This window comes from Oncorhynchus masou, chromosome 15 (genome assembly GCF_036934945.1).
Source record: "Oncorhynchus masou masou isolate Uvic2021 chromosome 15, UVic_Omas_1.1, whole genome shotgun sequence".
Classification (NCBI taxonomy): Eukaryota; Metazoa; Chordata; class Actinopteri; order Salmoniformes; family Salmonidae; genus Oncorhynchus; species Oncorhynchus masou.
Window position 1 is genome coordinate 57,252,111 of NC_088226.1, and position 25,089 is coordinate 57,277,199.

The 25,089-nt window shown below is 43.0% G+C and overlaps 1 protein-coding gene across 9 annotated transcripts in view; it reads left to right on the forward strand.

Moving 5' to 3' along the window:
* The window catches only part of LOC135556527 (transcription factor E2-alpha-like), a 31,748-nt gene extending 12,037 nt beyond the window's left edge, over nucleotides 1-19,711 (forward strand). For 3 of the 9 annotated variants that reach the window (XM_064989811.1, XM_064989804.1, XM_064989809.1), the window contains 18 exons: nucleotides 2,050-2,123; nucleotides 2,589-2,661; nucleotides 3,254-3,294; nucleotides 3,559-3,694; nucleotides 5,719-5,765; nucleotides 10,987-11,086; nucleotides 11,234-11,391; nucleotides 11,530-11,671; nucleotides 11,863-11,921; nucleotides 12,037-12,115; nucleotides 12,294-12,370; nucleotides 12,477-12,686; nucleotides 12,849-12,960; nucleotides 13,130-13,271; nucleotides 13,566-13,628; nucleotides 14,196-14,431; nucleotides 14,699-14,850; nucleotides 14,942-19,711. In XM_064989811.1, coding sequence (XP_064845883.1) covers nucleotides 2,050-2,123; nucleotides 2,589-2,661; nucleotides 3,254-3,294; nucleotides 3,559-3,694; nucleotides 5,719-5,765; nucleotides 10,987-11,086; nucleotides 11,234-11,391; nucleotides 11,530-11,671; nucleotides 11,863-11,921; nucleotides 12,037-12,115; nucleotides 12,294-12,370; nucleotides 12,477-12,686; nucleotides 12,849-12,960; nucleotides 13,130-13,271; nucleotides 13,566-13,628; nucleotides 14,196-14,431; nucleotides 14,699-14,844 — 1,895 coding nt within the window. In that variant the 3' untranslated portion in view covers nucleotides 14,845-14,850; nucleotides 14,942-19,711. The remainder of the gene's footprint in view (nucleotides 1-2,049; nucleotides 2,124-2,588; nucleotides 2,662-3,253; nucleotides 3,295-3,558; nucleotides 3,695-5,718; nucleotides 5,766-10,986; nucleotides 11,087-11,233; nucleotides 11,392-11,529; nucleotides 11,672-11,862; nucleotides 11,922-12,036; nucleotides 12,116-12,293; nucleotides 12,371-12,476; nucleotides 12,687-12,848; nucleotides 12,961-13,129; nucleotides 13,272-13,565; nucleotides 13,629-14,195; nucleotides 14,432-14,698; nucleotides 14,851-14,941) is intronic. The other 6 variants (XM_064989805.1, XM_064989807.1, XM_064989806.1 and 3 more) reach the window with 6 other exon arrangements.
* Nucleotides 19,712-25,089: the final 5,378 nt, after the last annotated feature.

The following is a 25,089-nucleotide window of genomic DNA, read 5'->3' on the forward strand; positions in this document are numbered from 1 at the left end:
GGCCCGCCACGGGAGTCGCTGGTGCGCGACGAGACCAGGATATCCCTACCGGCCAAACCCTCCCTAACCCGGACGACACTAGGCCAATTGTGCGTCGCCCCATGGACCTCCCGGCTGCGACAGAGCCTGGGCGCGAACCCAGGGTCTCTGGTGGCACAGCTAGCGCTGCGATGCAGTGCCGTAGACCACTGCGTCACCCCTCAAATGGAGGCCTTTTTAAGTGGCGTAGGTCTAGGTGGGCACCAAATACTATTATTGAGTGGCTGCTGGACCAAAGCCATTGTAGACACTGGATAATGGAAAAGCTTGTTTTATAGACCTGGGGTTCCTCTTATTTGATCGTGTCTCAGTGTTGAGTAAACTAACTCTGCCAGCAAGGCTGTTTTAGATGAAGTGGTGTCCATGCAAAGCCTGTCTTACATATTTCGTTGCCCATCACTCCTGTGTGCTGTTGTGACTATATGTAGCTGTGTTAGGAGTGTGGCCTTTCAGCCCACTGACAGTGACTGAGTAAGGCTGATCTTTGGAGGTCCTGCTCCCCTGCTTCTCCATGCCAGTGGCATCAGCTCCATAGATCATGGCTGTCATAGCGTGTGTAGGTGCTTGCACCACTCTGTTAGCCTAATCAGTCATTTTCACCCGTCAGTCGCTCATCTCACCCAGACCCTCTCCCTCCCTCTCCTCACACTCTCCCTCTCAAGCACACATTTTTTTAATTAGGCAAAAATCAAAGGAGAAATATGAATATTCATAAGGCAACTACATTAATATGCACAATTATGCAAATTAGTATGCAATTAAGCCCTGTGTCTCCAGAGAGGCTTGGTAGCATTAACGGATAAGACTATGGGAGAAGGGGGTATTTGGAATTTCTGCTCCGCCAATCTTTAGAATTCTTGTTTTTCCTATGCCACAGCCACCACTTGTGAAATAATTTAACATATTCATATACATTTTGTGTACTGAATATGTATGTTATTGGTTGTTTTATGGCTTAGCGTATGATGGCATCTGCAAAACTGCTGTGGAATGAATTTCAATGAGAAGCTGGACAATGACGCATTCTGTTTTATAGTTTGCTTTCTCAGCCAATCAGTGAAATGACCCCTCTATTAGACTGATTTTTCACTTTGATGTTTTCACATGGATATATATGGAATTTTTCCTCAAAGGGGTAGTTCACCCAAATGTACAAATGCATATTGATTTACTTACCCTACCTTAGTCTCTGCCTAGATCTTTGGGATTGTTTACATTGTTTGTGGAAAACTGTCTATGGACAAGGTAAGACAGCAATCCATGCTTTTATTTAGTTTCCCTAACATTTTAGCATTTGTGGCACAAATGCTAACCTTTTAGCATTATGTTCAAAACCTCTAGGTGACTTTGAGCTTCACAGTCAATTTTTAATACTTTCGGATTATTTGGAAATGAGGTGCTAAAAATGCTAATATTGGTCCCCTGACCTAAATGGGATTTGTGCCACAAATGTGAAAATGTTTGTATGGAGAAAATGTGCCAGGGGTCCGATATTGCATGGATTTCCATCATACCTTGTCTCTGGACTGCTTACAAGTTGAAGAAACCAATGCCATGTTGTAAATTGGGTTAACTATCCCTTTAATGCAACAATGGCAGATTCTCTTAAAGATGACCTGTTGTCCCAGTGGCTTTGCCTTTAAACCAGTTAACTCTTGTGAATGACATACATTGGCTCAGGGCCCTGTACTGCTGACAAGTTTACCTGAGTGATGGGTGCTAGCTTGTATTATGGCTACATGCTTACAGATAGGTTTGAGCTATAGGACCCTACCCCTAACTTCACTGTTGGTCGACGGTATTGCCCTGCTGCCACTCGATCCCACTGCTTACACCAAATGAACACTTGCGCTAGTACCAGCTAGTATCTTGCTGGTCTTAGTATAATTTGTCCGGATCTAATAGTTTAATGGAAGTTGTTTCTTCCATGGTCCACCCAACCTAATGTGTGTTTTTAAAGCTGTCTATCTATACCAGTCAGTGAGTAACCCCGCCGTTTCTCTCATCCAGCTCTGGACGAGCGCAGTAGCTCTGGATCCTGGGGCCCTGGAGAACAGAACAGCCCCTCCTTCAACCAAGGACGGGTAAGCATTACCAGGGACTCCTCACAGGCTCTCAAACTCTCACTCATACACGATAACAGCTGAGTGTGTTGGCAAACTTTAGATTCAGACTGGTAGTTTTTACTTTGTACCTAATGTCTTGGATCAGTGTCAGGTGTTGGCAAGCTCTGCGCTAAACTTTACATCTGTGGAAGCCCAACGGTAATTGCAGCTTCACAGCCACGGTAACTGTCTTGGCTCATTTCGGTGTAAATTTCAGGAACGGGGTATAGGGGGTGAAGATTGGCTGCAGCAAACTGTGATTACTGATTACCACAACTTGATGATTAAGACATTTCTAGAGCCTGGATTCTGCACATTTCCTGAGCTCGCATGACAGTTTACAGACTGGGATGAACCAGTGCACTGGCCATGGCATGGAAGGACTTCAGTGAACTCTGCTGACTTGGACTCCAGTCCTCATGTGTTCTTCCTGTTTTCCCACAGGGCTACGGAGATGGCTCCCACTACAATGAGCATGAGGGCTTGTCATCTCCCTTCCTCAGTTCAGGAATCGGAGGTAGGCTACACTCAGTCTGCTGGCTTGTCTCTTTGTGTCTATCACTGTTGTAATGAAGTGGTTCCCAACCTTTTTCAGTTACTGTACCACCAACTGAATTTTGCTCTGCCCGGATACCCCTGAAGTTACCCCTTGTACATTTTTACCAGTAGGGCTGTGGTCTCATAAGTCTTCAAGTACCCCCTGTGGATAGGCCAAGTACCACCAGGGGTCCTAATACCCCTGGTTGGGATCCACTGTTGTAATGGGGATTGGTTGTAAATAAGTAGTGGCGGTTGCTGTTGGTGTGTACATATTTTGTTATGGCCATGAAATTGTTATCTGAGTGACAAAGTGCCAGAAACTGTGTGTGTAATGTGTATTTAGTGGGTGCTGGGGATGTTAAGAGCACGGAAGCAGAAACGCTCCCTTGGGGTTTGTCTGGCTAGCAGCTGAGCGCTCTGAAAGGGGGAGCCCGCTTTTATCACTACTTTTGTATTTTAAATGGCTACTAAGAAGTTTTTACTTTGTCATTGTGAAAAATTACTCTGTATACCCAATGTGTAACTTCCATTCCATAACGAACCCGCTAATTGTACATTTCGTCTTGCAGGTAAAAATGAGAGGGTACCATACTCTTCGTTTGGAGGCCAGGTAAGAGTACTGCTGACCCCTTTGCTTAGACCCTGTTATGATCATAGTTTAGGTTGCACACATCACCAATTCTAACTTGACTTGAGCAAAATTCATAGTCAAGTTTCAGTATAAGGAAGACCCTGTTTTCTCACTTCTCCTTTCATCCGAAACACATTGAATTAAAGCATTCTGGATTTCCCAGAACTGTGCATTCATGTGTTTTTGTATGCATTCCTGCATGTGTTGTTTGTTAACCCCTTGCTCTTTGTGGTGTTCTGCCAGCCTGGCTTCCTACCCAGTGACATCGCCATGCCCAGTCCAGATTCCATGTCCCCCTCTGGGCTAAAGTCTGCCTCTCAGTTCTACCCCGGATCGTACCCCAACAACCCCAGGAGGAGGCCTCCCGATGGCCAGCTAGGTAAGAGAGATGGATTCGTGAAAAGCTTTTCTTTGTAGAAATGTTTTTCAGGCTCTTGCCTTTTTATGTCAGATTATAGAACAAGTTGTCTCAGCCAAATATGTGTAGCTTTAACCTTTTTAACTGGGTGAAAAACGCTAACAATACACAATAATACTGTTAATATGGTCAAATAATATTTTATTTTCAAACAAGACCACTAACGGCTCTAAGTTTAATAAACCTAACACAATGGCAAATATTAGTGCTGGCGGTAGCGCTATAGGTCTGGGGTGTGCCAGAAATATTTGTACTATTTTGACAGCAGGAATTATGAGCGCATTAACTGGCGGTGCTGCGAAAGGACTGGGTTTTGATGAATAAATTAATTGTAGGTGTGACAAGGGCTTGGCCACTCACTGGCCAATTGACGTGTTTCATGGCTTAATACTGCATGCCATTGTCTCAAATTCTGTAGGTTATTGATGGTCTTTGCGTTGTTGTTCAATTTAGCTGGGGGCAGGAATATTCTCCTCCTAGCCCATTGTGGATTGATGCTACAGTTTATTAAATAGCATAGGCTACAGAAACTGGTAATACTTGTAAAAAAAACATTGTGTTTGGAGTGTTGAAAGTATAGGCCTCGCTCTTTCTTCTCAAACAAAGAATACTACGCTACTGTAAATTGTACTGTGTGAGGCACATTCTCAATAAGCAAGATACATCCTTGGCCTACCGTTGATATGGCGTTATAGGACTGAATTTATTTATTTTACCTTTATTTGACTAGGCAAGTCAGTTAAGAACAAATTCTTATATTCAATGACTGCCTAGGAACAGTGGGTTATAACTGCCTGTTTAGGGGCAGAACGACAGCTCGGGGGTTTGAACTTGCAACCTTCCGGTTACTTGTCCAATGCTCTAACCACTAAGCTACCCTGCCGGCCCCAAAATAATTTGAATACGTTTGGAAATGGGCTTCTTTGGTAACTAGACGAGGTGCTCTTTGGAAATGAGGATGGATACAACCTGAATGGAGTATTCACTGCAGGTAGGTCTATGTGAATAATGCAAAAGCATCACGAGTAAATGTTTTAGTAATTTATGGATAGGCTACTTGGCTAATGCATGGCCAGGAAAAACACCTGGTGAATTGCTTTTGAAACAGCTTATTCTAATTCTAGTAGGGTAAGGGTTTCCTACTTTGCTTGTTTTGTTATCAAATGGAAGAGAAAACAAGCAATTGTTACAGGAAATTAACTTGTAAGTTTCTAAATACAATGGTCACCGGCATCATCTCAGCTCTCATTCCATTATGGGCATATGGACATGTAGCCTACATTGAGTGTTTTTTTACACACATCCAAAATAATAACAGGCGCTGGCTAAAATAACGTACATAGATACAAAGGGGATGTCCGCTCACTGTTTTTCTGCTTCAGAACGTGTTCTTTTAATAAAGCTTTGGTGATTGAAATTTATTTCAAAGTGGTGTCACGAGCTTAACCCTTTATCGAGGGTCTTGACTACTTGGCGAATGCATTGGGACAGACAAAAAAACATGCCTTAGTCAAGTGGGAAAATATTGTTTTGATGTCTCGCAATACGAGGTTTACGGGAAGAAAAAACACATGTTCCTTGTACCATGTGCATAGGAAACTGTGTGGCACACCTGGACAGGCTGTGCTTCCGCTGTCAAAATCCATGCCATAACTAGCAGCGTTACCATCAAGGCCAGGTTTTGGTGGTTGTTAAATATTCCCACCAGCGCTGTCTGAAATTGGAACTTTGGCACATGTTTTTAAGAACATGCCTCAGATATTGCCACCCCTCCCACCTTGTCGCAAGCGAGCTCATGTAAGACAGTTCAATTACCAATCCTGGCGCAAGGGCTGGAAAATAGCAGAGCGCCGGATTTAACGGGTCAAAATTTCCAACGAGCGTGCGTTTGACAATTGTGCTGTCTTAACACCAGCCGAAAATAGAGCCATAACAGTCAACCTTTATGAAGCGTGCTATCTGATTTACCTTCTGTCTCCCTGTAGACACCCAACCGAAGAAGATCCGGAAACCCCCTGGCCTGCCTTCCTCGGTGAGTGTTCATTCTGCTCCCCTTCACTTCTCTCCACACTAACACTTACCACTCTGTCTGTCTGCTCCAGAAGCTCTCTGACAGACAGACAGGCAAGGCCAAAGGGCCTCTGCTCACTCAGACAAACAACTGGCAGGCGTGTGAGAGAGCTTCCAAACAAACATTTAGTCTCTACAACACTGGGCTCAGACTACTGACGGAGTACCAAATGAATAACTTTAGTCTACATTGTGCTCCACTGACAAATGCTACAGATGCTGAGCAAGCCTCCAGATAACCAACAGTAGTAAATAACACTGTAGAGTTGTTTTTGTTGAACTAATGCTTGAGATTGCATGCCGTGTGGTATTTGCTTACCATGCCCTGTAAGATGGTTCAGGGTGCCTGATTCCTTTTTAACTAATAGTGGAAGCCCCCCTGCCAGGGATCATTAAAATGATATATTGCCATTACACAAACATTTTCTGTAACCCAAACCATGGGCACATTCACTCTCCTGCGCTCTCATATATGCATATATGACAGCGCAGCGAAGACTGTCATAGTGAAACCTCTGTGGCCAGGGTTCGTGACTGCACCACATAGGCAATATTAAACACCGCCTGGGTTTGAGGCCCGTCTCTCAGCCGCTCCCACAGTTTGAGCGATGGCCATGTGGTTTTTACTGTAAATTAATGTAAAACCCCTGGTTGCCCCCCTCAACCCGTCCGCTTACGCTTCGCCTCACGATGGTCTGGGAGGCCTCCCCCTATGAGTGACCCAGTTGTGAGGCGTGGTGCTCGCAAGTCCTCTTAGCCTGTGTCTGAGCCCAGATTAATGACTGCTGATGATCCTGCTCTCCCTGCTCTCTCACCCTGCTCTCCCTCTCCCTTTGTACCCTCAGCTCTGTGGTAGCCTAGTTCTAGCTCTCCAACCCAACTGCCAGACCCCTCAACTAAACTTCCAATACCTGTACATCAGGGCCTGCCCTAACCCCTAACCTCCATGTCACACACAACACAGGCCATTCCTCAGGCGTATTGTTACCCCTTAATATGGTGCCATCTACACTACATGAAAAGTATGTGGACACCTGCTTGTCGAACATTTCATTCCAAAATCATCAACATTAATATGGAGTTGGTCCCCCCCTTTACTGCTATAACAGCCTCCACTCTCCTGGGAAGGCTTTCTACTAGATGCTGGAGCATTTCTGCAGGGACTTACTTCCATTCAGCCACAAGCATTAGTGAGGTCGTGCACTGATGTTGGGCGATTAGGCCAATTCCCAAAGGTGTGAATTCTATGGACCTCACTTTGTGCACTGGGGCCTAACCCAAACTGTTGCCACAAAGTAGGAAGCACAAAATCATAAAATGTTGTCATATGCTGTAGTGTTAAGAATACCCTTCACTGGAACTAAGGGCCCTGAACCATGAAAAACGGCCCCAGACTATTATTCCTCCTCCACCAAACCTTAGTTGTCACTATGCATTGGGGCAGGTAGCGTTCTCCTGGCATCCGCCTGACCCAGATTTGTCTGTCGGACTGCCAGATGGCGAAGCGCGTTTCCACTGCTCCAGAGTGCAATGGTGGCGAGCTTTACACCACTCCAGTCGATGCTTGGCATTGCGCATGGTGATCTTAGGCTTGTGAGTCACTGCTCGGCCATGGAAATCCATTTCATCAAGCTCCGGGACGAACAGTTATTGTGCTGACGTTGCTTCCAGAGGCAGTTAGGAAGTCGGTAGTGAGTGTTGCAACCGAGGACAGGTGATTTTTACGCACTAAGCTCTTCAGCACTTGGCGGTCCCGTTCTGTGAGCTTGTGTGGCCTACCACTTCGCGGCTGAGCCGTTGTTGCTCCTAGACGTTTCCACTTCACAATAACACTTCCAGTTGACCGGGGCAGCAAGCAGGGCAGAAATTTGACAAACTGAAAGGTGGCATCCTATGACGGTGCCACGTTGAAAGTCACTGAGCTCTTCAGTAAGGCCAATGTTTATCTAATGAGATTGATGGCTGTGCTCAATTTTTTTTATACACCTGTCAGCAACGGGTGTGGCTGAAATAACCTAATCCACTAATTTCAAGGGTTGTCCACATACGTTCTTTAATACATGCATACAGTACCAGTCAAAAGTTTGGACAAACCCTTGAATGAGTAGGTTTCTTTCTTTTTTACTGTTTTCTACATCGTAGAATAATAGTGAAGACATCAACTATTAAATAAATTGGAGACAGTGTCACCAGCAAAGCACCATTACACCACCAGAGATCATCCGTTCACCTACTGTGTCTCACAAAGACAAGGTGGTTGGAACCAAGAATCTCAAATTTGGACTCATTAGACCTGAGGCCATATTTCCACCGGTCTAATGTCAATTGCTTGTGTTTCTTGGCCGAAGCAAGTATCTTCTTATTATTGGTGTCCTTTAGTAGTGGTTTCTTTGCAGCAATTCGATCATGAAGGCCTGATTCACACAGTCTCCTCTGAACAGTTGATGTTGAGATGTCTGTTACTTAAACTCTGAAGCATTTATTTGGGCTGCAATATCTGAGACTCTATTGAACTCATCCTCTGCAGCAGAGGTAACTCTGGGTCTTCCTTTCCTGTAGTGGTCCGGATTGACTGACCTTCACATCTTAAAGTAATGATGAACTATTGTTTCTCTTTGCGGCAGGTAGCCTAGTGGTTAGAGTGTTGGGCCAGTAACTGAAAGGTTGCTAGATCGAATCCCCGAGCTGATGAGGTAAAAATCTATCATTCTGACCCAGAATCAGGCAGTTAACCCACTGTTCCTAGGCTGTCATTGTCAATAAAAATGTGTTCTTAACTGACTTGCCTAGTTAAATAAAGCTGTTCTTGCCATAATATGGATTTGGTCTTTTACCAAATAGTCCTATCTTCTGTATACCACCCCTACCTTGTCACAACACAACTGAATGGCTCCAACGCATTAAGAAGGAAAGAAATTCCACAAATGAACTTTTAACAAGGCACACCTGTTAATTGAAATGCATTCCAGGTGACTACCTCATGAAGCTGGTTGAGAGAATGCCAAGGGTGTCCAAAGCTGTCGCCATGGCAAATGGTGGCTACTTTGAAGAATCTCAAATGTAAAATATATTTTGATATAAGAATAAATTTTATTACTACATGATTTCCTATGTGTTATATCTTTATTATTCTACAATGTAGAATGGTACAAATTAAGAGAAATGCTAGAATGAGTAGGTGTGTCAATCTTTGACTGTTGCTATGTGTATATGTAGTTCCTTAGACCAGCGTTTCCCAAAGTCTGTCCTTGGGACCCCAAGGGGTGCATGTTTTGGTTTAGTTGATTATTTGAATCGGCTATGGCGTGCTAGGGCAAAAACCAAAACTTGCACCCCTTAGGGTCCCGAGGACCGAGTTTGGGAAACCGTAATTTAACCTTTTATTTAACTAGGCAAGTCGGTTAAGAACAAATTCTTATTTTACAATGACTGCCTACCCCGGCCAAACCCTTCCCGAACCCGGACAAAGCTGGGCCAATTTTGTGCCGCGCTATGGGACTCCCGATCACTGTGATACAGCCAGGGATCGAACCATGGTCTGTAGTGATGCCTCGAGCACTGAGATGCAGTGCCTTAGACCGCTGCGCCACACAGTGGTAATAATACAGACCTACAGTGGTTGTATTATTAATGTAGAGGATATTTTCTCTAAGTTGATATTGCTTTCTACTAGGTCCATTCTATTGTCATATATCACTTGTTTTACAAATGCTCACACAGTCAGAACCTGAATTACATTAAACCCCCATTAGTGAGAATTTTCCACAGAAATTCAAATTCTTTCTTCCTAAGAACACAATTATCCACCCGCAATCATTGTTTCATTCCCCCACACATCTATCTAGAGCAGAGGATTTGCTCAACATTGTTTCCCCTGAAAGACAAGCCTATTGTTAAATGAAGCCATCTCCGCCTTGTTCTCTCAAATTAGCCGTGATGGTAGTAAAGCCCCTATTCACACACACACTGACTCCCTGGCCATATCATGCTTTGTTTAAGTCATTTAGATTACCTTATTCTGTCCCCCACCCCAGCCTTATCTCTGCCTATTTCATAAATCATCAGCGCCTTAATTCCCCCCCCCCCCCCCCCCCCACACTCCCTACTCTTTGCCCCCGCCCCCTCCATTGCAACCTCGCTCTCTCTCACTGACTGGCACCCAGCCCCGCCTCTCTCAGCCCTCTCCCTCTCCTCGGCTCTCCTCAGCCCAGCTGCCTGTGGAGTTGGACCAGGTCCAGGAACAGGCAGATGGCTCTGTAATTAGAAGTGCATCTCTCCATTCCCTTTCCACTTCTCTCTGTTAAATCAAATTACAGAAAAAAAATCTGTTTTCTGGTTTAGCATTCTTTGCAGCATAGCCCCTCTCTTCCCTCTTTCACCCCGTACATGCCAGAAAGCGTGAGTGATGGGTTATAGTGTCAGGAAGCTGGGATCTTTGTGTCCATTTGAATTTTAGGGGAGTGATTTGACGTTTCCGACACATGCAGGGGAAAAAAGGTTTGGAATGGCTTGCCATTTTCAATGTAGCATTCATTGTGGTTCGGAAAAACTTGATAGGACCCTTGAAGGGCCGTTTAACCAAATGGCTATTAGAGTATTGGGTCACGGACCCATATCACCCCTAATTCAATACATGCGTATTATCTATGCCCCTTCAGTTCAAACCCACGGTCTTGGTACAATAGAAATCGGAGAAATTATTTAAATGTGATTCCCTTGCTTATTTGAAGTAATGGGCTGGACAATGTTGTGCGTTTGTGCATATCTCAGTGTGTGAGCTGCTGGTGAAAGGATAGCTTGAGGGCAGGCGCTGCAGGCACTAACCCTGCTATGTCACTGGGCTCCTGGGAGAGAGGAAGTGCTGGCTGTGCTGTGGGATTGTAACCGTCACTGTGCCCAGCATGGCATGGCCATACTGTGCCGCTCTCGCATACGGCATAGGCAAGGGAGGCATGCCAGCCTCACCCTCGCCACCTCCTGGCTGCTTAGTGCTGCAACTGTTAGCTAAACGTTAAAACCATTGATTAGTGGCAGTTGTGCATTTGTTATCTTGGCAATTGTAGATGTAAGGTGCAGACACCTTTTATTTTAGGGGAGGCTGACTGTAGGTCTATATCATGGCACAAGTGTGCTTTGTGTTTTGTTGAAATGACGGCTAATGGGAAATTTGTTTGACCCATTAGGTGTATGCCTCCTCCTCCGGGGATGAGTATGCCCGTGATAACGGAGGATATCCTGGCACCAAACCTGGCTCTGTCTACCCAGGCTCTTTTTACATGCAAGGTAACTATGTTAAGCGCTGGAGTGATGACACAGTCTAACCTCTTTTTTTTTTATAACTTAATGATTTAAAGGTATATGAAAATGTGTTTTGAGTTCAAATGCACTGGAGTGAGTATGTCCATTGCCTAACCCTGTTGTTGTTAACAGAGGGACTCCACCCCTCCTCTGACCCTTGGGCCTCCTCAGGACCTTTGGGTCAGTCTGGCTACTCTGCCATGCTGGGGAACTCTCCCCACATCGGCCAGCCCGGATCCTTCTCTGCCATCAACCCACAGGACAGGATGGTGAGGACAACCCCACACTATGTAATAATTCATATAATTTACATTCAAGTAACTGTTGTATTGAGTTCTGTGTTCTTTTTTTAATGCTATTTCTACTCTCTGACGAATCCAACTTCCATACAAGTTGCTCTAACCCAAGCTGTTCTGTCTTCCCTCTAGAAGCGTCAACCCCTGCCTCTGTCCCCACAGAACTACCCTCTCCACGGCAGTGAGGTGAACGGCAGTCTCGCACCCGGCTTCCACTCTGGGTCTGGGAGCTACAACCACACATCCTCCATCAATGGCGCAGACAGCATCATGGGTACAATAAAGGCTCACATGACAACTGCATTTTGTTAATTACCTTGTCCTTCTCCTGATAAACATGTTGTGTTGCCCCTCGGTTTAACATTGTCTTTAAAGTGGTCTCACTAGCTTATTGGAGACCTCTTATATAGTAGTTGCTGCCTTTTAAATAATGGGTGAGGTCAATAAGCTGTCATTTCTCCACAGCCAATAGAGGCACCACTGCAGGGAGCTCAGGGGATGAGATTGGGAAGGCTCTTGCTTCAGTGAGTAATCCTCTCAACAACAAAAAATCCTACAGACCTTTTGATTGAACTGCATTGTGTTCTTTCAGTGTTCTGCTGTTCACTGTCTAAAGACACTTTGTCCTGTGTGGGTTAGATCTACCCCTCGGACCACAACAGTAACAACTTCTCCTCCACACCCTCCACCCCAGTGGGCTCACCCCAGGGAATTGCAGGTATACATACTGGATTATATCTGCATCTGGTAGCTTGTATTAGTAAAGGGTTTGACTGGATCTCTGGAGCCCTGAAAATGGTTCTGGAGCTCCATCTACTGTTGGAAATCAGAGCTGTCATTTTGTTCAACAGGATTTTCTGTGTAAATATGGAACTTCTTCTATTCTCTCTCTGCAGGAGCTGCATCTCAATGGCCAAGACCTTCAGGGCAGTCTGCCCTGTCACCCAACTATGAAGGGCAACTGCATGCCCTGGTGCGCCCTCTTCACTCCAAATAATTCCAAAATCTATTATTTGACGTGATCGTATAGTAGTCAACATAGTGACTGAGATTTGCCCTGTACATCTGTCTCCTTGCAGCAGAACAAAATGGAGGACCGCCTGGAGGAGGCCATCCACGTGCTGCGTAGCCACGCTGTCCAAGGCCCTCCCGGCCTGGGAGGAGGAGCCCACTCTGACATGCACAGCCTGCTGAGCGCTGTGTCCTCTGTACACAACGGTGGCCTGGGAGGTCTCTCTCAGGCCTTCTCCAATGCTGGCCTTGCCCTCAGCAACAGACACCCTACCATGGTGAACACACCCTCTGACGCCAAGACTTCGCCCCCTGTTGTCTTACATTAGAGATTATGATGATGATTTGTATTGAACTTTCCAAGCAATAGATTTAATAAAGCTTTTGCCATCGCGTTGCATGTTGTGTTTGATGTCTCATGTTTTGTTACTGTTCTCCAGGGAGGGAACCACCAGGAGGAGCCCACAGGCCTTCCTCCCAGCAGTACCCTGCTTCACGGTCACCACGCCTCCGGACCCCCACAGTCCACTGGACAACCAGAGGGCTTCACCAGTGAGTCACACACACTCTGATTCACTGCTCATCCCCCACATGACCTGTGACCTTTACTCCTGTTCCCTGATTTAATGTATAAAACATGGCAAGCCGTTAAGATAATGGGGCTACTTAATTGTTCTCTAAATCGGACGTACTGAAGGTGCGTTTCTGTGCTGCAACACAGGTCTGCCAGGAAGTGTGGCCCGCTCCACACACTCGTCCAGCGGCTCGGACATCAAGCGGGAGGACAAGGAGGATGACGAGAACTCCTCCATCGCTGACAAGTCTGAGGACGAGAAGAAAGAAACCAAACGCATCAGAGCAAGGTTGGTGATCACCAACCGTCTCCCACCCCGACGATTGACACTGGCAACTGTCAGATAATGCATTCCTGTGTATTACCATTGGTTGATGAACAGACTGTAGACAATTTTATCCCACATAGGTGGAAATGTTGTAAAATTATCTTAGTGAAAGAAATATGAGGAGGAATGCATAACATTAGCCCTGATTTAGATGCACAATTTCAACTGCTAGTTAGCTGTGTTAGTTGAGTTGGTCACTAATTGCATTGGTAGCTAGTTGTATAATGCCCTCCCCTCATGTCCCATTGTTTTCAGAAAGGAGGCGTTGACCCTCCAGATCCTCTCTGGCCTCTCAGGCCTGTCAGACCCGGGAGATGAGTAAGTCTCTCCATCCATAGGCCATAGTGCTTTGTGTGCTGAAAGCACACAATTGGGGAGCCAATACTGTATATCAAAGTCTACCGTTCTGCAAAGCCTAGCACATACATTTTCATTTGGTTTGATGGTAATAGATGTAAGTTGGAAAACAAAGCAACATTGAATAGCATAATGGTAAAAGATAACAACATTTCCAACCCATGTGGGATAAATCATTATTGTTTAGTATTTTTACCAAATAGTCTTTATAATGCGTTTCACTGCAATTGGTAACTTATTTTCCTAGTCTTGACTAAATTAAATGTTTCTATTCTGATCAATTGTATGACTTAACAATGTATCTGGAGCTTCCTTTTAATACATTTACTTTCAGAACTACATAACTTCCTGGTGCTACCCAGGATTCTTTTAGAATGACAGCTAAATGCTTAGGTGTCTATGCTGCTTCGCATGTTTTGCTGAGGTGCAGCTGGCACATGCGGCCCAACTCTTTGAAAGTCTAGTTGCTTGGTTTGTGAGTGCCGTCCTCCCGTGGCTTCATTCCTCTCCGTGTCTTCCGCCTTCTAGTCAAGAGGATGAGGATGACGAGGACCTTCCTCCTGAGGTAAAGGTAGAGCGTGAGAAAGAGCGGCGAGTGGCCAACAACGCCCGCGAGCGGCTGCGAGTGCGAGACATCAACGAGGCTTTCAAGGAGCTGGGCCGCATGTGCCAGCTGCACCTCAGCAACGACAAACCTCAGACCAAACTGCTCATCCTGCATCAAGCTGTCAACGTCATTCTCAACCTGGAGCAGCAAGTCAGAGGTAACGCAGGGCTACTGTGGCCATATCTCTTGTATTGTCCCTTTTTACATGTTGACCTCTGTATTACTTTGTCCCCTGTGTATATTCTTTTCTCAGTGGACCATCGAGAACCATCCCGAATATTTCATCCAGCTATTTTTCACACCAGAAAAATCTGTTTTATGTGTCTTTTTAATAAAGGATTGAGTTTTTATAGCACAGTGGAAGGTTGGATAAATGACTTGTATGCAATGTAAACTCATATTCCCTGCTATCCCCTCTTGTCAGAACGCAACCTGAACCCTAAAGCAGCGTGTCTGAAGCGACGGGAGGAGGAGAAAGTCTCTGGGGTGGTGGGGGAGTCCCCCATGCAGCTCTCAGGAGGCCACCCCGGCATGGGGGGAGATGGCCATAACCCAGTCAGCCATATGTAATACCAGGTAGGTATTTCTTCATCCATATTTCATCTTTGTCAGTAATTGTAGTGCTTTCAAGTTTAGAAGACTGACACTATTGTATTTTCCTTTGCAGATCTGGTGGAATTCCTTTGGTTCTCGGAAGATGTGGCCTTGATCTCTTCTTCCACCCATTCTTCTCAGTGTGTACATATACTGATGTGTCTGTGTATTGTCATAATTCAGTTTCAAGACACACATTCACACACCCTTATCCACACATGCATACTGCCAAAACTGACACAGCCAATTTGCCGCACTCCTGACCATGACTACCAGCGCAAATGTGAAGAACCTTGTACTTTTTATTTTATACATGTTTTTGTTTGCTTCCGTAACATGATGGATCACCGGAGTACTAGTGTCCGGCCACAAATGGGACTTAAAACACTGCCGAGAGGTGCTCTGTGAAAGACAGAAGCATAACAAACTACAAATTTACAAAAGGATTTGTGCCTAATTGTTACATGTTTTATGAAACATTTAAGCAAATGTGTGGAACTTTTTGTTTCGGGGTTGCTTGTATGTATAAGCAAGTGTAGATTTGTCATTCCCAACTTAATGGTACAGTCTTACATATGTTATGTAACCAAATCCATGTGATAGAGAGGGCAGTTGACCTGCATCGTGGGACAGAGTTGCAGTCCCACCCCAGCTCTGTGGGCCCTGGGCCCAACATGAGATGAGGCAGAAGGGGGAGGAACCTCACCTGCCGAGTTGTCATGTTCAGGGTTGTAGAAGGCTTTTTTGTAGAAGACTCCAAGGCTTTTCTTCCCTGCCATAAACAAAATAATAGTATTTCAGACTCCAGTATTGTTTCAGCATCCCCTCGGTGTAGGTTAATTGGGAGACACCTGGCCAGGGGTAGAAAAGCAGTTTAACAGTAATTTTTCATCCTGCGTCTCACCCATTGGTTACTATTGATGCCATCAGAAACTAGAGAAGCTTTCTGGAAAGCTTGTGGCGTTAACCAGCCACTCTGTTCCGTCTAGTCATGAGACTGGAGGCTTGGTTTGGAATACTCTGATGGGCATCTTATGGCCATATTGTGTAGTGCCACCCTTGAGTTTAAAATCAATTGACCCTGAACTCATGCCCCATGCATTGTCATTCTTAAAAAACTAACACTAGGCGCCAATGTGCATTTGCAGGATCAACCATTGATACCCCTAATGGAATGAAATATCCTCTTAATACCAGACAAGCAATTTATTAGAAGTTCAGTTGTCTATTCTTAAAATTGAAGCATTGAGCATTCCCAATGAACTACACCACATGGCCAAAAGTGTGTGGATTCAGTTATTTCAGCTACACCCGTTACTGACATATATAAATTGAGCACACAGCCATGCAATCTCCATAGACAAACATTGGCAGTAGAATGGCCTTTACTGAAAGGCTCAGTGACTTTCAATGTGGCACTGTCATAGGATGCCACATTTCCAACAAGTCAGTTCATCAAATTTCTTCCCCGGTCAACTGTAAGGGCTGTTATTGTGAAGGGGAAACGTCTAGGAGCAACAACGGCTCAGCTGTGAAGTAGGCCGTATTTGCTTACAGAACAGGATGATGTAGTGCATAAAAATATTCTGTCCTCGGGTTGTAACACTGACTACCGAGTTCCAAACTCCGGAAGCAACGTCAGCACAGAAACTGTTCATCGGGAGCTTCATTAAATAGGTTTCCATGGCCAAGCAGCCACACACAAGCCTAAGATCATGTACAATGCCAAGCGTCAGCTGGAGTGGTGTAAAGCTCGCTGCCATTGGGCTAGAGCAATGGAAAAGCATTCTCTGGAGTGAAGCTTCACCAATCTGGATTTGGTGGATGCCAGGAGAAAGCTACCAGCTTGAATGCATAGTGCATTGGTGGAATACTGGTCTGGGGGCTGTTTTTCAAGGTTCGGGCTAGGCCCGCTAGTTCCAGTGAAGGGAAATCTTAATGCTTCAGCATTTATTTTATTTGACCTTTTTTTATTTAACTAGGCAAGTCAGTTGAGAACAAATTCTTATTTACAATGACGGCTTACCCCGGATGTCGCTGGGAAATTGTGTGCAGCCCTATGGGACTCCCAATAATGCTTGGTTGTGATAAAGTCTGGAATCAATTATTTGTTGAGATCGGTGTGGACGAACTTCATTGGCCTGCACTGAACCCTGACCGCAACCCCATCGAACACCAGACCTGATCGCACAACATCAGTGCCCAACCTCACTAATGCTCTTCTAGCTGAATGGAAGCAAGTCCCTGCAGCAATGTTCCAACATCTAGTGGAAAGCCTTCCCAGAAGAGTGGAGGCAGTTCTAGTAGCAAAGGGCGGACCAACTCCATATTAATGCCCATGATTTTGGAATTAAATGTTCGTTGAGCAGGTGTCCACATACTTTTGGCGATGTAGTGTAGTAAGAGCTCATGCTGTCTTGACTATATTGTTAAAATGTCTGCATAATGAGACAATCTGATTTGTAAATCCACCTCAAGCATACATTCAACTAAGGATATTGTTTCAAATGGAGCAAAATTAAATGCATATAAATATATTTGTCTATACATTGTAGATTTTAAATCCATGACAATGTTAGTTTGAAGTTTAGAGTGTATCGTAGTTGAGCAGAATTAAGAGCTGATATTAAATCTTAATGTATTTTCAAAATGAACTCAAATTGGACTGTCAGATTTGCCATGAGAGAGGAAAGCTTAACTTAAACAAGAACACAGGCTCAGAAAAAGAAACGAAGACCGATGGGGTCAGTTGTAGGCTTAATTATCATTATGTATTTAGTGGCCATTAAGCTGTCAGTCTTTGGTGCATCCCATTTTGATGAGATTGAAACATTTGACAAAGGGGTACAGTGGCCTAAAATATTGATATTGTTCCTGTTTTTTTATATATATATATATATATATGAGTAAGGAAGTTTTTGTTCATTACCCAGATTCATTATTTCTTTTCAAATGGGAACGTGTGGATGGAATTTATGCCACTGACTGTCCAATTGAAGTGTTCTTACTGAATGGTCATGTGGCTTCACAAAGCAAAGTCTATGAAGACGGGCACTGTCTCGAACAGTAATTATGCAACTGGTTTTGAATGTAACATTCAAATGTGGATTGCCTTCATTTTCAAGTACATATCCAGGTTTTGTCCGTTGGTTCAATGTTATTATTTTCTCTTCATTTCAAACGTTCCATTCTATACTCTGCATTCGTCCAAGTGGTCGTCAATGTGCAGCTACATTGTCCTGACATGTTATTTTGGAGTTTGTGTTTGGATGGTCTGAAAAAACAAGTGTTAATTCCTGTTGTAAGTTAATATCATGGCTTCAGACATGGTATAGCACCGACCTCTAACCACAGAGGCAGAAATGTACATTGTTACTTGTTGGTCATAGTATTGAGAAGGATTTAAGTTTACTTTGTAGAAAGTGAGGAAAAGAAAAGAAAAAGACAGTTTCAAATCAATAGTGTGGCCTTTTCATTCTCAAGACTAAAGATGTCATTACTGGAGAGTGATGCCTTATCAGTGCCTGAACTTGTATTTTCATTAACTATAAAGACAGTTCTTTTTTTAAACCATAACATTTCATGTATCGCGAAGATTAGAGGTACATCTGATGAACCACCCCACCCCTCCCTTTTCACTTTTCAGGAAGAAGTTGAACATTAAAAAAAACAAAAAAACATTTATGTATCTAGATAAATAAACATTTGAACTTTATGTAGATCTCTTGTTATTTTAATTTTTTTATTCAACTGGATTTGACCATACTACTGTTATGTTGTGGCTGTAGGTTCAAGTCCTGGTTTTGTTTGTCTGTTTGCCCCCCTATTGATAAACCACTCAACACTACTGGGTTCTAAGATATGATGGGTTCTGCCCTTGTGATCTGCTTTTCGAAGCACCTCAAACTGTCAATATATATATATATATATATATGGCTTCAACTTTGAAGTGGGGGGGCTGTGTTATTTTGAGCCATGACAACTGGAGCTTTTTGTCACTAGAACTACCATTTCTGTGTAAAAGAGTAAGTCTCCTCCATTTACTTTGAGATCTTTTTTTTCTGATATCAATCTCCTTATTGACTTTGACAGTGACTTATTGTAAGGGGTATTGACGTACCTCTTCAGAGTTGATTTTGAATGTTTGTTTCTCTACAAGGTGAAATATGTGTAGGCCTACTAAATATTGCGGATTTGTTCTGAGAATTTACTGATCTGATGTCATTACGTATTCTGTGAACATCCCACAATGACAAAATGTACAACCTGTATTCTGAAGTTGTTGGATAGGGAGAAAGATGGAGGGTCTTTTCTGTGTGTCGACCTGAAAATTGACACCGGCCCTGTTTGAATACTTAGTGCGTCCATCCCGCCTCGCTTAATGACATGACTGGATAGTGTGAGTTGTATTGTCAACCTGTTTCAAATCTGACATGAATATAACTTTATTTGATTTCATTTCTTATATGAAAGAACCTTGCTTTCACCTACCAAATTATTTCAGACCATAGATCAATTCAAGGAGGAGGGCACTACTTTTTTTAAATTCAAGTATTCAAATGGGGCCACTCACTCACTGCTACAAAGCCTGGCATCTTACACTTGCAGCGAGGACACAATCAAGACTGAGCAGTGTTTTCAGAGTGCCTCCAGTCCCGGTCTTTATTATAATTTTTTTATATATATAAAGTAGTTATTGAGAACTGTCCTGTATATAACAGTAATGTAGCAATAAATGTGCCATTTTTAATAACAGAATTATACCTTTTTCAATGTCTGGCTTTTGAATCTTGTAAACATGAAAGGAAATAAAGGAAAACATTGTAATAAAGGGTTTATCATAGCTTGACAAATGAATGTCTCCTCTCAATGATCTCCCATTGGTGAGAAAGTATAGACCACAAGCCCTAACTAAAGTTTTCCAAATGGTTGAACTTGGTCTTCAATGTGATGTCCCTTAAGCCCAGACAAAGATAATGTTATTTACTAACCAGCCTCTTCCTCTCCGGCTCAGATTAAAAAATAAATAAAATTACATTGGAGATTTAGCCAAATTAGGCAGTCATAAAACTAGAATCTAATGGCATTGATTGATAGGGAAATATTGACCATCTAGTACCCCACTGTAAAATGAGCACTAAAACAACAATCATACAAACCATTCGCTATCTATAAATCAAGGCCTACTCACAATTCCAGTATGACTATCTATCTGTACACAATATTGTGTCTAATATATATTAAAAAATAAAATGATTGTGTAGCTATATGTTGATTTAAAGGAAATTGTGGCTTAAATAGTAGCCAATGCCGTAGTAGTGGTATAGTCTTTGTAGCGTATGTATTTGACAACAATGGGTCAACTCAGGTTAGCTATCAAATCTCATTGTTATTCAAATGATAAACTAAACTGTACAAACAATTGTCACTACCTAATATTTTAAGAAACATTATTTTACGATGTTTATACTATTTGGAAATACTGTATTCCTTATGGTGTATTTTGGAAGCTTTTTAAAACATGAATTTAAACAGACATTCCTGAGGTCCTACAAAGCAGCAGCCATCTGCGACGGAGAGAATGGTGCAAGTGATAAACGAGTTAATTGGGGCAAAATACATTGCCATCGCCAGGACGTGGTAAATTGAAGTCTGTATCATAACTTTGTGAAGATTTATTTGACTTTAATAAATAGATTCTGACAACCGTCCAATGCGTCTCCATGAGCCATCACTCAGTTGGCTAGGTGTACTGATCCAGCTATCTAACTTTACTGGTCTTTGCAAATCTGTTTTCCAAAAGAGTTAATCTCGCTCACAATCTCAGGCCTCTGATTTAATTACGGCCTCAGTATTTACAAATTCCACCTTTTTGTAGTTTGTTTACTTTTACGAGTAGGGTCACTGTTAGCTAGCTACTGTAACTACCTAGCTAACGTTAGTTCCATAACAGAACAATGAGGCAGATGTCTCACCGGATGTACACATCTGAAGCATCCGGTTGGCGTTTATTTTCCGCTCGCCGCCAAATATAGTGATGCGAGGAAGCCCAGGGGCCAGTGAGAGAAGATCGACCAAGATGGATTTTGGACGATATTCTGCAAATGTTCTTATCGATTAAACATGTAATCTCAATACAGTTTTCTGTTACGAACATAGTGGAGTACGTTCTGCAGACTTTACTCTTCGCCAAAGGAAAAAAAAAGAGCTTTGTTTTGGAGTGCAATTAAACATTGTTGTTATTGCACGTGCATTTCACAGAGTAGGCGTTCCCTAACGGAAATATGCAAATACATGCTAAAACGTGCCAATAGGATCTCGCTAGCTCGTGCTTGGCTCTCCCACTCTGCTTGTTCTGCCCACTGATTAATTTGCTCCAATTGGAAACAACAGGTTCCATCTTGTTAACATATTTTGGTCTCACTTGGAACAATTACCAACCAAGTGATTTATGGCCCTCATTAGCAACCTATTTTGAGTAACTTCCTTCTTCATATCTAAGAAATAATTTCTCCCCCATCCAAGTCTTCGGTTCTAGTGAGGAATGCCAGTAGTTTACAACATGAGCCTTATATTCTTATCTGTCTAAATAACTTTGGCTTTGATTCTCAATAAAAGTGTGACTGTGACCGTGTGAGACTGACCACTGTTTTTGATTTGGCAGGCATTTCAATACAACTTACACCACTTAGTGATCTCTAGGTTTAGGGGTCAAGGGGTCAAATACTGGGAGGAAAAGATGATTTGTTTTTCTTTTGGAAAAGTTTTATTGACACAATTCCTTTAAAAACAGCTCATACATTTTTTACATCATTTATACACATAAAAACGGCAACGAAGCATAAAACAGCATTTGAAAGTTACATTTAAATTAGCTAAAAGTACATGTTGATAAAACCAATGAAAACAACCATGAATAAAAGTACTTTCCTTGTAAAAACATAAAAATCTGTAAAAGCCATTTAAAATGTGTACTAATGATCTAACAAAGGTAAAACATTTTTAAGACATGAAAAACAAAAGCCACTTTGTTAAAAGGCTGTCTTCGGTCCCTTGTACAGGAGCGGGGTGAGTCTTTATCAAGCTCACCTCATCCTGCTCTTCTGAATAGATCATCGTCCCGTCCTTCGGGGCCCAGAGGAGATCCCTCCCCTAGGCGCATCGCCCTAGGCGCCGCAGCGCTGTCAGGCCGTGGCCCCCGGGACCTAGGGTGTTGTGGGGGACCCTTCGCCTGGGGTCGAGGCCCCCTTCCTTCCGTACCACCCCAGGGCTTCCGTTGCCACCATGGCCACTGCCTGGGGGGTGGTCTCTACGTTTTTCACTAACAGCAGGTTACGGGAGGACCACAGTGCTTCCTTCAGGCACGTGAGGGTGGGCCAGAGCTTGGTGAAGGCCTTCGATGGAATGGGCCTTCGGCCCACCCCATGCAGCACGAGCTGTTGGGACTTGACAGAAGATGATGTTGGGACTTGACAGCAGTAGTGAAAACTCCTGTAGTCAAGGATACTTGACTTGAAATATCTCCTCATGTTATCATTTGTCCAGGGTTCCCACGATGGTTTGTTGGGGATCAGTGGGCGGAGTTGCCCTTGTCCACTTCATGGATTGGAGGCTGATCTTGGATTGTGTCCCCTACATCAACGGAAAGGTCAAGGACAACTAGAGTCACCTCTGGCTCAGAATTGTAAGTGAACATAAAGCAACTGAACAACCCTTTTCGGGACTGTAGTTGTAGGCTATTGAGTGGCCAACAGATGGCACTGTCGTTAAATAACTTTGCAGTTGTCCCCTAAGAATATAGGCTAGCAAATTAATTAATTAATTACTGGACCGCTAATGACTGGACTGTGTGTCTGTCTGCAGGACTACAACTTGGGGAAGGGAATGGTGGAATGCTTGCTCTTTCTGCCTTGTAGAAGTTTTTCCAAAGGGATGTCTAGTTAGATTGAATACTGTTTTGTTCCAATGTTATTTAATGTGAATAAATATTTTATTTACTTACTGTCTGTCAAATTATTCTATACATTGCCAATCATTCCAAATATGTTAATGCAATGTTACCAGTGTGTGAAATTATTATTTTGAGAAAAGGCTCTCAAAAAGTTGGTTCTTAATGCATAAAGTATTTGAAATCAAATGTTATTGTTCACATACACATGGTTAGCAGATTTTAATGCGAGTGTAGCGAAATGCTTGTGCTTCTAGTTCCGATCTAACAAGTAATCTAACAATTCCCCAATGACCAAGACATTTGATGTGGGGGAAAAAAGCTTTAAATACAGTATGTTTTTCTTTTGTCTAATATTAGTTAACATAAATACAGCACCAAATAAGTTAGTGTTTTTTGAATAGCATTTCATGCAAATAAATTGGTTTAAGTCATTAGTTAGGTTACCATCCAATTGGTGACAGATTTCCATGTGAATATGCTAAAATCTGAATAAAAACTATACACACATTTTCCCACCAGAGATGTTGTGCGTGATGAGGAACTGTACATAAACAAGTACTTTGTGGTTAAATTCCAATTGACCGGATAAAAAAAAAAAACTAGTTTAATGGATTTCTATTGCATTTTCAACTCAACTGATGGTTTTCAAACCAAAACATGTGGGTTATATAGTGAGTGTTTACATTTTTTTTTTTAACCAGGTAGGCTCGTTGAGAACAAGTTCTCATTTACAACTGAGACCTGGCCAAGATAAAGCAAAGCAGTGCGACACAAACAACAACACAGAGTTACTCATGGAATAAACAAACGTAAAGTCAATAACACAATATGGTATGTGCAAATATATATACGGTGTGTGCATACGGTGTCTATATACGGTGTGTGCAAATGGAATGAGGAGGTAAGGCAATAAATAGGCCATAGTAGTGAAGTAATTACAGTTTAGCAAATTAACACTGGAGTGATAGATGAGCAGATGATGATGTGCAAGTAGAAATACTGGTGTGCAAAAGAGCAGAAAAGTAAATAAAAACAATATGGGGATGAGGTAGGTAGATTGGGTGGGCTATTTACAGATGGGCTATCTACAGCTGCGGCAATCGGTTAGCTGCACAGATAGCTGATGTTTAAAGTTAGTGAGGGAAATATAAGTCTCCAGCTTCAGCGATTTTTGCAATTCGCTCCAGAGTGTGCCCACTCTAGTATTAGCACCTGTGCTCTGGCCAACAGCTCGCAGATACAGTGCGGGTTTAGCCTACATGATGAGATTATAGACAAAAGAGTGATATTTTGTATTTGTCAAACGGCAGTCAAGCATCGTTCATGTCACCAGAATAGGACCTTCAACATTTATTGGAAAGGAACATCAAGCTCATACTGTGTGTTTTCACCACCCTGTGAAGTTATTATATCTGTAGCCTAATAAACTGCATGGTTTCCTGAATCGTAGTGGGAGGACCATACACCATGTCATTGTGTGACTCTTAAGTTTACTTCTATTATGGTTATATCAATCTTTGTGCATAAAGGCATTTCTACTACAATGTTTTGCATAATTATACTGAAGAAAAATATAAACGCAACATATAAAGTGTTGGTCCCATGTTTCATGAACTGAAATAAAAGATCCCAGAAATGTTTATTTCTCTAAAATGTTCTGGGATCTTGTGTTTAGTGAGCATTTATCCTTTGCCAAGATAATCCATCCACTTGACAGGTGGCATATCAAGAAGCGGATTAAACAGCATGATCATTACACAGGTGCACCTTGTGCTGGGGACAATAAAAGGCCACTCTAACATGTGCAGCTTTGTCACAAAACACAATGCCACAGATTTCTCAAGTTTTGACAGAGTGCAATTTGCATGCGGACTGCAGGAATGTCCACCAGCGCTGTTGCTGGGGATGCATCACAGCATTTAATGTTAATTTCTCTATTATAAGACTCCTCTGACATAGTTTTAGAGAATTTGGCAGTAAGTCCAACCGGCCTCACAACCGCAGACCACATGTAACCATGCCAGCCCTGGACCTCCACATCCGGCTTCTTCACCTGCGGTACCGTCAGAAACCAGCCACCCGGCTGGCTGATGAAAATGTTTACAGAAGAATTTCTGTACAAACTGTCAGAAACCGTCTGTAATGGCTGTTGGAAGGGGAGGACCAAGGTGCAGCGTGGTATGTGTCCATATTTATTTAATAAACACAGCAATCACAACGAGAACGACCGAAACAGTTCTGACTGGTGCAGACACAACAGAAAACAACTA